Genomic DNA, 13149 nt, shown 5'->3' on the forward strand with positions numbered 1-13149 from the left:
TTAGGAATACTGTGGCCGCAAAAAAATAGCTGCATCATGTTAAAGAGATCATCACTGATGATATCCCAGCAGGAATGGAAAACATGCCACTTATTCCATCCGGACCAGCTGCAGAATTAGCACTCATTGACCAGACAGCCTGTTTCAGTTCCTCTTTTGTTGGCATGACCTGGAGTTTTTGGTTTTGATACTCAGTGATCATGCTAGGAATGCATCTAAGGACTTCCTCATTGCTCAGGTTATCTTCCCCTGTAAAGATTTTCTCAAAATGACAACATGCAGCCCTTGCAATATTCTCATCCCCCTTAAGTATCTCAAGATTCTCTTAACAACTTTCCAATGTGTTTGTCCTGGATTGGATTGATAACGACTAACAAGACCCACTGCATAACAAATATCGGGACGTGTACACAACATTGCATACATTAAACTCCCAATTGCACTTGAATATGGGACCCTCTTCATGGCATCTTTTTCACTTTGAGTTTTGGGACATGTTTCAAGGCTTAAATTTTCACCTTTAGCTACAGGGGTGTCTATTGATTTACAGTCTCTCATCCTGAATCGTTCCAGAATTTTTTCAATGTATGATTCTTGTGATAAAGTTACTAAATTCTTAGAGCGATCTCTATGAATTTTTAACTCCAAGGATGAATTTTGCTTCTCCCATGTCCTTCATTTCAAAATTTAGGGACAACCAACTCTTTATAGCCTTTACAAAAGTAAGACTATTTCCAGCTAATAGTATGTCATCCACATAAAGGGACAATATCACAAATTCAGTTTCAGACCGCTTCATATACACACAATGGTCTTCATCGATCATATTAAAGTCGTAAGACGTAATAGCGCGATGAAATCTTAAGTACCATTGTCTAGATGATTGTTTAAGTCCATAAATAGACCTTTTGAGCTTGCAAACTTTGCGCTCTTGACCATTTTGGATAAAACCTAATGGTTGTTCTATATAAATTTCTTCATCTAGTTCCCCATTGAGAAATGCAGTCTTTACATCCATTTGATGTAACTCCAAGTTCATACTTGCAACTATAGCTAGAATCAGTCTAATAGAGCTAAATCTCACAGCTGGAGAGAAAGTATTTTCATAATCAATGCCCTCTTGTTGTGTGTACCCTTTAGCCACCAAACGAGCTTTGTAGCGTTCAATCACACCATCCGCGTTTCTTTTAATTTTGAGAACCCATTTATTCCCAATTATCTTTCGACTTGGCGGAAGATCAAACAAATCCCAAACATGATTTGTCCTCATGGACTCCATTTCCTCTTTCATTGCTTCTATCCACTTATCCTTAGTAGTGCCTAAAAAAGTCTCTTGAACTGAATGAGGCTCTTCATCATCTTGCGGGGTAACTATTAATGCTTCCCCTTCGATATGAAATCGATGTCGGTGTATAGTTCCTTGTGTACTCTTCCACACATTTGTCTCTTGCGGAATATTTTCTAAATGAGTAATTCTCCCACTTGGATCAGCAAGAGAAGGTTCAATTTCTTGTTCCTCACTTCTTTGATCTTGAAGATTTTCTTGATGATCCACAACTTCATAAAATGACACAGTTCTATCAATATCACCCTTACTAGGAAATTCAATCTCTAAAAATGTGGCATCTCGTGACTCAAGCTCTGTTATACTTCCATCTTCATTTTCTCCTATGAAGATATAACCCTTTGATTGCTTTGAATAGCCAATGAAGATGCATTTCTTGCCCCTAGGGCCTAACTTCTCATATTTATGAGAAGAATCATGCACGTATGCGGCAGACCCCAGGGTCGCAATATATTTAAGTCAGGTTTTCTACCCGTCCATAATTCATAGGGTGTGGAAGCAACAGACTTAGAGGGCACACTGTTAAGCACAAAAGCTGCAGACATCAATGCGTCTCCCCAAAAGGAAATTGGCAAGTTAGCCTGCGCCATCATAGTCCTAACCATTTCAAGCAAAGTTCTATTTCTTCGCTCAGCTACTCCATTTTGTTTAGGAGTGTATGGAATTGTTAATTGTCTTACAATTCCTTTTTCATCACATAGATCCTTAAATTGATCTGATAGATACTCACGCCCACAATCAGTTCTTAAAGCTTTTATTCTTAAGTTAAATTGATTCTCCACCAAATTCATAAATTGTCTAAAGCATTCCAATGCTTCTGACTTATGGGAGATCAAATAAACATGACCGTGACGAGTATAATCATCTATAAATGTCATGAAATATGAGGCTCCATGCCTCTCCCTCACACTCATAGGACCACATATATCTGAATGGATAAGTTGTAATGGAAACTCAGCTCTAGTTCCCTTTCCAAATGGGTTTCTAGTCGTTTTTCCTGCTAGACAATATTCATATATTGACATTTCAATTTTAGTTAAGGACCCCAACAATCCTTCTTTTGTCAATCTATTCATTCTTTCAAGGCCTATATGTCCAAGTCTAGCATGCCAAATATTTATATCTAAAATTGGAGTTGTTGTTAAAGCAAAACGACCATGATTATTAAATAAATAATTAAAACCACAAATTGTGTCCAACACAATAAAACCATCAAAAAGGTAACCAACACCATAATATTCAGTGCCATAAATAATGTCAACAGAATTATTGTGAAAATTCACACTGAAATTTAATTTAAGAAGAGAAACAACTGAAACTAAATTCTGCCGAATGTCTGGAACATATAAGACATCATGTAGGAGAAGGATTCGTCCACCTTGCAACTCTAGCTTGAATGTTCCGATCCCTTTCACTTCTATTGATGCATTGTTTCCTACATAAAGCCATCTGCTCCCGGAAGGCAGTCGGTGGTATTCAAGAAATGATCCTCTGTCTCTAGCTATGTGGTCTGTGGCTCCTGAGTCAACAGTCCACAAAGTATTAGCATCTGCCATTAATGAAGTATTAGAGACATAAGCAAAATGTGGAGTTTTAGTGCATGATGTTACCTTATTCTGCTCTGGGCAATCCCGCGCAAAATGACCCATCTTGTGACAAGAATAACACTCCACTTTGGCCATATCAATCTTCTTAGCACCACGTTTTCCTCTCTTCTTAAATTGAGATTTATCCTTTTGATTTGACTTATCAGACCCCTTTTTCTTCCATGCTTTCTTGTTCTTGTTCTTTTGCTTAGGATTAGAAGTCCCAGCAGATTCAGCTAGAAAAGCTTGATCAGTTGCTTTAGAAGCGTCACGACGCTCATCTTCAAGAACAAGATGGTGCTCAATGTCTTCAAAAGACTTGATGCTTTCATTGTGGGTCATATGAATTTTCATATATTCCCAACTAGCAGGAAGAGATCTTATAACAGCTTGCACTTGTTGTTCATCAGAAAGATTATGACCAGCTGATTTTAGTTCTCGTATCATATTTGGCATCTCTCTTAAATGCTGCCTTATTGATGAATTAGGGCGCAGTGTATAGGTGTCAAACTTAATGGTCAACCTCCTAAGTTTTGTAGCAGAAGTGCCACCAAACTTATCTTTCAGTGCTATCCACATGGCTTGGGCCGTTGGATAAGATTCAAACTCACACATAAGATCATCAACCATACTACTCAGCAACGTTATGCGAGCAATACTATTTTTTTTTTCTTCCAGACTTGAAAAGTCTCAAGATTTCTCTCATGTTGTTGGGTGTCTTCACCCGCCGACTCAACCATCACATGGTTTAGGGTCTCCAAAACCTCTTGCTCTTCAAGAATGTATTGAATCTTACGGTGCCAAATGTCATAATTATCAGCATTTAATTTTTCACCCTTATTCAATTCAGCAATAATAGTCTTTGAAACCATTTTATAAACTTATCTACGCACATAGAAGACATAGCACAAATAAGCACCAAACACATTTTTTTTATTTGCTGCAAAATTGCATCTAAATTAATATTGTCCAGCTAGAAGCCCATGTTCAAAAGTCTACGTTTGTCTTACTTTCATCACATGTAACCTTAAGCATACCAATATTATTTTTAAATCAATTGTGCGCTAATAAATTATGATAGTTCTAAATAAGAAAAATGTCTGTCAATAAGAACTCCCACTCAATATATATATAAATTTATAAATTGTTCAATATACATGTCTCAAACAAATGACATAAACCATAATCATGGATTATTTATTTATTTTTTTTAATTGAAATTTGCCTAGAAAACTTTTAGAATTAAAAAAATTTCCCAATTATGTTTTCAAACAGTGAACTTTCAGCACTCATGTCTCATTTATTCGAAAAAATGACAAATAATATATCGTTGGAAAGGTTTTGAAAGTATCTTTCCAGTGATATATTTCTTGCACACATCAGAAAACATGAAGGGGCAGAAAATGAGCTTGAAAGTTGGGCAGTCTTGCTGAAATTTCCAGCAGTCCATTTTTTATTTTCTTTGGCAGCCAACTTTCAACACCCATATCTCCTTCATCCGATATCGAAATTTTACAAATAATATATCGATGGAAAGCTATCGAAAATATCTTTCCATTAATATATGGCTTGTTCAGTATGTCAGTCCACTCTAGGAGATAACTTTGCCGAAAGTCAGTACGTTTATAAAAAAATGAAAAACTTTTTCGAAATGTAATAAAATCGAAAATCCGCTTATTACTAAATTTTTATGATGCAATGGTGAAAAGATAATCACATCTAACAAACCTTGCTCTGATACCAATGAAGGATTTAAACTCAGAGATTTATGCGGAATTATACATACCTTCTTGTTATAGGATCAAGTGCTATCACCACCAATTGCCTAAGCGGTTTCTTACAAGATCACTATGGAGTCTTGTATTGTTTTTCACAACAACTACACTCTTTATCTAAGGAACTCTTTGCTTGTGTTGTTTGTGTTGTTCTTGGATGACCCCAAGTCCTCCCTTTTATAGGACAAGGTTAGGACTTGTAACTCTTATTCATTCAAGAGTTACATCACCCCTTATCCTATAACTCCCACTCCATTCAAGAATACATAACTCTTCTTCTTTTACTATATGGAGTTATTTAGTGGAGTTGTAACTTACTTCATGAATGAAGCAAGTTACTAGTCAACCCATCAATGAGTGTATCTATTTCCAACACATTTATCATTGACCATAGCTCTGTCCAGTCTCTTCCAAATTCTAGCTTCATCATCTCTGTGATTACACTAAGTGAATTTCTGTCCATGGAATCCCAAGTCAGTTAGTCCACATGCTTCAATAACACTGATGAATTCAAAACTTTTATCCATGTTATAAGGTAGTCCTCCCATCTTCTCATCAATATTAGTGATCACATTGAAATCTCCTATAGTACACCAAGGTTTGTCCAATCTAGAAAATTGAAGCATCTTGTCCCATAGGTCTCTTCTCATATGATTTTTACATTTAGCATAGACAAAGTGAGGAGGTAAGAAGTATGCCAAGCTACATGCTTAGCTTCACAAGTAACCTGTTGTTCATCTTGATCCAAAATTGTACAATCAACATCTTGGTTCCAAAATAACCAAATCTTACTGTTGGAATAGGAAGTAGCATTGTCCATCCTAAGATGATTTTATAATAGTTGAGCTGATGTTTGCTGGTTTTGGGTTCAAGAATTGCAATCATACAGAGATTGTAGTAATCCTTGAGTTTTTGGAGTCTATCCTCAAGAATTGCAATCATAGAGAGATTGTAGTAATCCTTGAGTTTTTGGAGTCTATCCAAAGCTCCTTGAGTGCTAATACTCCTAGCATTCCAGCTAATTGTACTAATCATCAAAGTTTTTGGGATTTGGACCTGGTGTTGATGTTACTATTGGCAGTAATTGTATTAGCAGAATTGCTGATAATATTTTGTATTTTTTTCTTTTTCTTCTCCTTTTGACCTCTAGGTGATAAACCTGCCTTCTGAGTTACTTGTTTCTTCTTTATAGCATCTCTCTTTTTCTTACTGAGAGCCAGGGTAGATTTATTGTTGAGCATTTGGGGACTTTCTTTCTGTCTCTGCTGTTTTGAACCATCATTTTGATTTGGTTGGTAGGTTGATCTTTGTTGCATACCATTCACACTGGTAGATATAGTGGGATCTTCAGAAGGTGTACCTTCAATATCATCAATATGTACCATATCTTCCTCTCTCTTTTCAGTATCAAGCATATCATCTTTAGTAGCCTTTTCAATACCAATGATATCATCAGTTTGTTCTTGTAACTGAGACTGGATATCTGCATTCTTAGAGGTAGCAGGAGCTGTAGGGTCAGTCTTAGGGTCAATCAAATTCTCATGCATAACATGAGACAATTCCCTCCCTTTGGACACCCCCTTCATGCAGATTAGTAGTTTCCTCCTGAATCCCTCCATCCATACCTACCATAACTTTTTTATCAGACAAGTCAGATATATAGGTAATTGGGGTGGGGTTGGTGGAGCATTGAGTCAATACCTGCATTTTATTGGTTTTGTCCATCATCAGCTTTTCCTGGAAGACTCTCAGTATTATCCTTTGTGTTGCCATTCTTTTTTGTACCTGTTTGGTTCATAGAATTATGTGGGGGGGGGGGGGATTTATTGATTCTGGACTCCAGAGTCAACATTACAATTTGGATTTTGAGCTCTGAGTTCAGTAGTCATACCTGCCTGTTGGTGTTGTGGAATATGCTGATTAGCAATTTTTGGACTTTTAGGTGGTCTAGCTCTATAAACCTTCTTCTTGTTGTCTTGATCTCTGTTGTATTGTTGAGCTTGTTGTGTCTTCTGTGTTTGTTGAGTTTGTTGGTTGTTTTTCCATCCTTTCCTTTTTTGAGTTTGCCATTGCTCTTGAGTTCGAGTCTCTTCATCCATCTTCTTGTTGTGTTCTCTCTGTTCAAGGGGTTGTTCCTTGATGCTCTTGTTAGCCTGATCATCCTCACTGTTTTTGTTTTTCATCTTTTCTTCTTGTTCTTTTACTCTTTTAGCCTCTTCATCCCTTCCTTTGACCTCACAAGCATTATAATCACGTCCATGTTATTTGCAATAATTACAGTAGTCAGCTACCCCCTCATATTGAATGGATAACCATTTTCTTTCACCATTCTCATCTTCATCATATCCTATTCAAACATGTTGAGGTCTTTCCTTTGTAAGATCCACTTGAACTTTAACTTTGGCGACACTACCTCTAGTCTTTTATGAGTAGCTAAGTCTAGAAAAAGTGCCTTACCTATAGGTGATAGAAGAGGATTAAGGACCTCTGCACAGTAGCAGTGCCAAGGAACTTCACCCTGGATCACCCAAACAGGTGCCAAATGAGTTTCTTCTTCAGGTTTGAAGGTAGGAGTCCATACTAAAAATCTCATCAGCTGACTTTCAACATACATTTTAGCCTTGGATAACACAGTAGCATGATCATACTCATTGTCAAGATTAATATAGATGTTTTTAGGATTGTAATGAGTTAACTTCCCTCCTCCTTTCAATTCAGTTTGCAGAATAAATTGTTCCCTGATGGTTTCCATCTTAGGCATGGTATTGATGAACTTACCGCATATTTGCATCTTTCAGCTAACTTAACCATAAAGTCCTCTCTTTTAAACACAACTGCAGGGTATCCTTGTTTGGTAGTAATTATGGGGGGGGGGGGGGGTTGATTGCTATGGGAATGATTTTTTGGGCTTCGTGGGCTCTAAGTTTGGTAGTCATGGAACCCTTCGGGGTGGCCAGTGGTTTGGGCTTGGGACTTCCATGTTGGAGGTCTCAAGCCCCTTGCCAGTGAAAGCAAGGGTTTTGCCTTTTGGGTCGAGCTTGTTGCAATGGGCTTGCCTAGTGCGGGTTACCTCTCCTATGTGGTTTGCGAGCTATTGCATAGGAGCGGGGGTTTTACCTTATGCGCACCCAAAGGGTAGCGGCTACGGGTTTCCCTGTCATCAAAAAAAAAGATTGGTAGTCAGAGAATGAGGGATATTAGGATGAGGTGGTGCAGGATTCACAGTAGCTTTTGGTTTAGGTTGTATGGGACCTTTGTGTGCTGGCTGGTGATTGTCATTAGTGTTTTTTGTGTCTACCTTTTTTGAAGGGTTATTGTTAGGCTTGAAAGTCTTGAAGTTGTTGGATACTTGGAGAGTGGTGTTGTTAGGGACATAAGGTTTCTGATTGGTTTTCTCTACGACCTTGTTTTTTCCCTTATCTTCCTTCCTACCAGGTTCACTCCCATAGTTATGCACGGCTTTACTAGGACCAGCAATATCCTTATCCTTAGTAGACATATTGTTGGAAATTTGAGCATTAGTAAGCTTACCAGTGTGATCCTCTAATGAGGCCTTCAAGTTATTTTCTTCCTCAATCTTTGAATCTGAGACACTGATTGCCCCTATAAGTTTAGTTTGATGTTGAGGTTGACTCTGATTTTCGTGCTCTGGAGTTTCCTCATAGTTCTGAATATCATCGTTGTCAGCCACATTCACCAGTTGGGAAGTATTTATGCACATTGTTACTTCATCATCCCCTTTACGTAACCTAACATTTTGTTTCGGATCAGAGTTCTCCTTGTCACTTTGATTTGGATTACTCCTCCCCAAATAATTATTTGTTGTTTTCTCCAAGTCATCATTCCTGGAATTGGAGTTTCCCCCATTTGTGAGATTTGAATCTTTGATTACATTTAAGTATGATTTTTCTCCGTTTGTTGAAACAATCCGAATGGAACCAGTGTTAACCTACATAATAATCTCTTGAATTTTACACCATTGTTCATTCAAAATCGACCTCCTACTCTCATTGTTGATACCCGATCTCTCAATGGCGTAAACTGGACTTGAGGGAGTTTGTTGTTGGATTGATATTGTTTGTACTGTGTGTCCCTCGAGGATTTTGTCTGGTGGTCGGAGATGAGCTACCAGTGGCTCAGCTGCCATAGCAGTAGTAAGTTGCCGTTATAGTACCGATGAGAGTTCAGATTTTAGAGAGAGAATTTTAGAGAGAGGGTAGAGCATTTCACAAAATCTTTTGTTGATAATATAAACTTTTATCTTATTCCTTAGTAGAGTGGTAAATTGTATGTAAGTAGAACTCAGAACTAGGTACAATGGTTATGTATCACCAAGTGAGATGAAAAGCCTCGTCTTATGTCGTTTCAAGTGAAACTTTACTTCGTTACCTGCTGCCTACTCTCAGTTTTTTACATCATATGACATGTATTCCATCACTCTATTGCAAAATGTGACACTACTAATGCTGAAACCATTAGTCATCTTTTCTTGAATTGCTTCAAAGTGACACTACTAATGCTGAAACCATTAATCCTAAGCTATCTCAATGGCTGCATAAACTTATCAATCTCTGCCCTAACAAGTTCCTTGAATATGTTCCCTACAGAGTTTTCCTACCATTCTATCTATGGTTCATTTGGACACAAAGTAACCAGTTCATTTTTGAACAAAAACCACTAATCATTAATTATTGTGGTGTTAAATATGTACCATGTGAATATTGGATGCTTGCAGGTACAACCAAGCAAATACACACTAAAATTCCCGTCTGTGACATAGGAACCACCCTAGGAAACTATTTACATGCTCAATAAAGATGCAAGGGTGGACAATAACATGAATTTTGTAGGAACGGGAGTATTTAGGGATAGGAGTGGACGATAGATTTTAGGATTTACTTCTTTGATTTCAATTACAAAAATGATTTCTAAGCTGAATTACTTGCTTCCTTACATGGATTGACTATAACTTTTCTGCATAATTTACGGCCCCTGCAAGTTAATATTGATGCTCAGGAAGGAGTTAAGTCACTTTATAACACTAACTTGCACAACTCTTCAATTTTGGATGATTGAAGGTGCCTCTTTCGGAGGCTGAGTATTTCAAAGGTGATCCATATCTACTGAGAACAGAACAAACAAGTTGATAGCTTAGCAACAATGACCACCACCATATAGGAAGCTCCTTTCTAAGGGCTTTTTTCGGGAAACTTGTGCATCCTTGGAAGATATTTTGAGTGCGGACAGAAATGGAGTTATGTCTGTTAGGAGGGCTAGCTAATACACTGATATTCAGCCCTACTCAATTCTATGTGTAATATTAGCAAAAATGGTGGCACAACCACAAATGGACGTAGCATAATATGTTGGACGTGGATTTGTACTGTTACTGCTCATAGATATTATGTTCTATATTTTGAATATTAACTGTTAAAATCTTTAGGTGCAATGGTTGTGATTCACCGAGGGAAAGATGAAAACCATTGTTTAATGCATTTCAAGTTTTGATCTATTCTGTTGGTGTAATATACCCCAAATATATCAACTATCAATTGTAATATTATGAAAAAGTGATTGTACCCAAGAAACGGAAACAGGAAAAGATAGCTAATCTTGAATGGCAGGTCAAGATCAGCCTCGTGAAAATCTTAACAATGTCTTTTGGGCTTGGTGCTTCTTCTCTTTTGTCATTATTTCTCTTTTGTGTCAGTTCTTCTTTCTAATTTGTCTTTGTTTAAATTTATTAGACAAATTATTATTTTATTTTTAATTCTTCTTATATCTGTTATTCATTTTATTTTAATGTGACACTTTTTTCATGTACTAACTTAAACAAACTCTTTTAAAATGGTGAGTTATATTAAACTTGAATTTGAGATCTTTTAAAAAAAAAAAAAGGTAAATAGATGTAACTGAATGAAGAAACATAAAAATCATCAATATCCTTTTAACAATATCAGTTTAATAGGATCCATGAAGTTCTTTTCTATTTTTTCTATTCTATTTTAGAGAGATGAAAACTAAACTTATTTCATTTATTTGTCATTTGTCATTTTTTACAAATGATAACTAACCTAGTAAATTGAACTATATAGACTAGACAAATTGACGTTGTCATTTATTTATCTTCTGAAAATGCATTATAATATTATTAACTGTACTCTAACACACTTTTAGAGAATCTTGACGATTTTCATCGTAACATATGTCTGAATGGATACTAATTTTTTTAAAAAAACTAAAATGAAAGATAAAGTAAAAAGTTACAAAATAAAAGTATAAGAAACACAAGAAATTTTAAGAATGCTTGATGGAGCAGGGTAAAGATAGGAAGAAATGCTTAATGCGATATGACAAGGCATGTTAATTTGGCGGGTTAAGGTAAACATATTTCTTCACCATCTCGCTCCCTTTTTCATCCTTTCATTTTCACGTATTGTAGGAATTAAGTTATGTAATACAGTCAATCCACTATAATTCTTTCTATCAACGTATCTTTATTCTCGGTTTTTTGATTAGTTTGGTGTTTACTATTATCAACTAATGAAATACGTATGGTTGCTTGTACAAAGAGCATGTTGAGGGGTTACTATGATCACCACACACTGCATTACCATATGGGCTTCTTTTTTATACTTTGAATCTCCGACAATTGGATTTTAGGATTTACATAGGAACCACCCCAGCAGACAATGGATTTTAGGATTTACTTCTTTGATTTCAATTACAAAAGTATTTTCTATGTTGAATTACTTGCTCCCTTACATGGATTGACTATAACTTTTTTGCATAATTTACAACCCCTGCAAGTTAATATTGATGCCCATGAAGTAGTTAAGTTACTTTATAACACTAACCTGCACAACTCTTCAATTTTGGATGATTGCAGGTGCCTCTTCGGGAGGCTGATTATTCCAAAGGCGATCCACAAAGGTGCCCCTACTACTCCTACCCCTGCCCTTCCCCCCCACAAAAAAATTAAAGTTTATTTTTTTATAAAATTCAAATTTTCATTTTCTTTAACCCACAACCAATCTTAGTTTGAAAGTTAGGTCCCCAGTCAGCTGTGGTTGGATCCCTGTTCGAAATTTTGATTTGAAAGTCAAATCTTGAGTCTCACAACGATTGTTGGTTGTCGGGGGTCAGATTCTGAATCTCAATTTGAGTGTCGAAGTCGGAACCGGAATTGATGGATCATGTTCAAGTTTGAGTATCGGGGTCAGGTCCTAGGTTGGATATCCAATCCCAAGGGGAAGATATTGTAACACCCCAGATTTTTTTTGAACTAAGACTTGAACCATCCTTCATTGTGAGTAGGATTTTACCGAGGAATTTAAAATTTCTTAAGTGTTAAGGTCACTAGATGTAGCACCTTGAGTTCCAAAAAGAACTAAAGAGAGTTCATTCAAGTCATTCGTAAGTAATTTTAAGTTTTGGGTCAACTTCAAACGACCACAACTTTTAGAACATGATGGGTTAGGTGGTCCATAAGATATCAAATGAAAGGTCTTTGAATTATCTTTCCAATGCCACTGAGTTTACTAAGTTTCAAGTTCGGATGAGTGAGATAGGCCCTTTTGAAGTCAGGCTGTCCAGTTAAGGACATTTATCCAAAAATGGTGAGGGGTATTTTGGTCTTTTCCTAACCCAATCAGATTTAATTCATTTTTAGTAAGGTTTTAGGAGTTAAAATGATTAGGTTCAGTTTTATAATCCTAATCTATGCTTAGGATTTTAGTTGAGAGTTCAAGAAGAGAAAAGAGGAGAAAAGAGGAAATGATCAAACCATTCGTCAATATTCTTGAGTTTTGTTGCAGATTTTCACCAAGGGTTTGATCCCTGAGAGGTATGTAAGTTGTCGTAGTGTTGGGTTCATTCACCTACACGCCAATCATGAGTTTCTTTAACGAATTTCATCCATAAGTTTGGATATATTTAGTTCTTGATTAGTTCTTGATAAGTGTTCTTGAAGTTTCATTCTAAATCTTGTTTTGTTGGGTTTTTTGATGAATTCTTGAGATGAAGGTGAGTGTTTTGAGGGTTTTATTGAGTAGATTAGTGTGTACTTATGTTTAGTAATCGAATCTAAGTTAGTTGGGAAGAAACCATTAGATTCTATGCGAATTAGGGTAAAAAATAGAAGAAGACAATTCGTCGGAGAGTTCTGGGGAGGGGTTGGGGCGGCACTCCAGCAGTGCGCCAAGATAGTGCCTCTGAAGTTTAGTGATATGCAAGGAATTGGAGAGAATAACCTGTATCTTATTCAATAGGTAAACATGTATAAATACAATAATATTAGAAGCTAACTAAGGAAAGAAATAAAGAGGAAATCCTAAAGATATGCTATCTATCTATATCTTTGTACAATATCAAGAAAGAGATCTATATACATTCTGTAACACTCCCCCTCAAGCTGGAGCATGTATATTGATCATGCCCAGCT

The 13149-nt window shown here is 36.5% G+C and overlaps 2 protein-coding genes across 2 annotated transcripts in view; one reads left to right on the top strand and one right to left on the bottom strand.

The window, feature by feature from the left end:
• The window catches only part of LOC125825438 (uncharacterized), a 1130247-nt gene that overhangs the window by 822377 nt on the left and 294721 nt on the right, over nucleotides 1–13149 (top strand). The gene's annotated exons all lie outside the window — the stretch shown is intronic.
• On the bottom strand, nucleotides 7867–8853 carry LOC125825493 (uncharacterized). Its single transcript, XM_049504819.1, has 2 exons — nucleotides 8791–8853; nucleotides 7867–8655 (listed from the first exon to the last, which is right to left on the bottom strand). Exons 1-2 carry the CDS (start codon nucleotides 8851–8853, stop codon nucleotides 7867–7869), a joined length of 852 nt encoding a protein of 283 aa, XP_049360776.1.

Source organism: Solanum verrucosum, unplaced genomic scaffold, assembly GCF_900185275.1.
Source record: "Solanum verrucosum unplaced genomic scaffold, falcon-dt-bn FXZP01000101.1, whole genome shotgun sequence".
Taxonomy (NCBI): domain Eukaryota; kingdom Viridiplantae; phylum Streptophyta; class Magnoliopsida; order Solanales; family Solanaceae; genus Solanum; species Solanum verrucosum.

Bases quoted from the DNA above. Each gene is read 5' to 3' on its own strand.
- LOC125825493 (XM_049504819.1), bottom strand. From the start codon at position 8,853: ATGGCAGCTGAGCCACTGGTAGCTCATCTCCGACCACCAGACAAAATC. The intron at 8,656-8,790 runs GTACAAACAATA...ATTATTATGTAG, and splicing joins AAATCCTCGAGGGACACACA to GTTAACACTGGTTCCATTCG.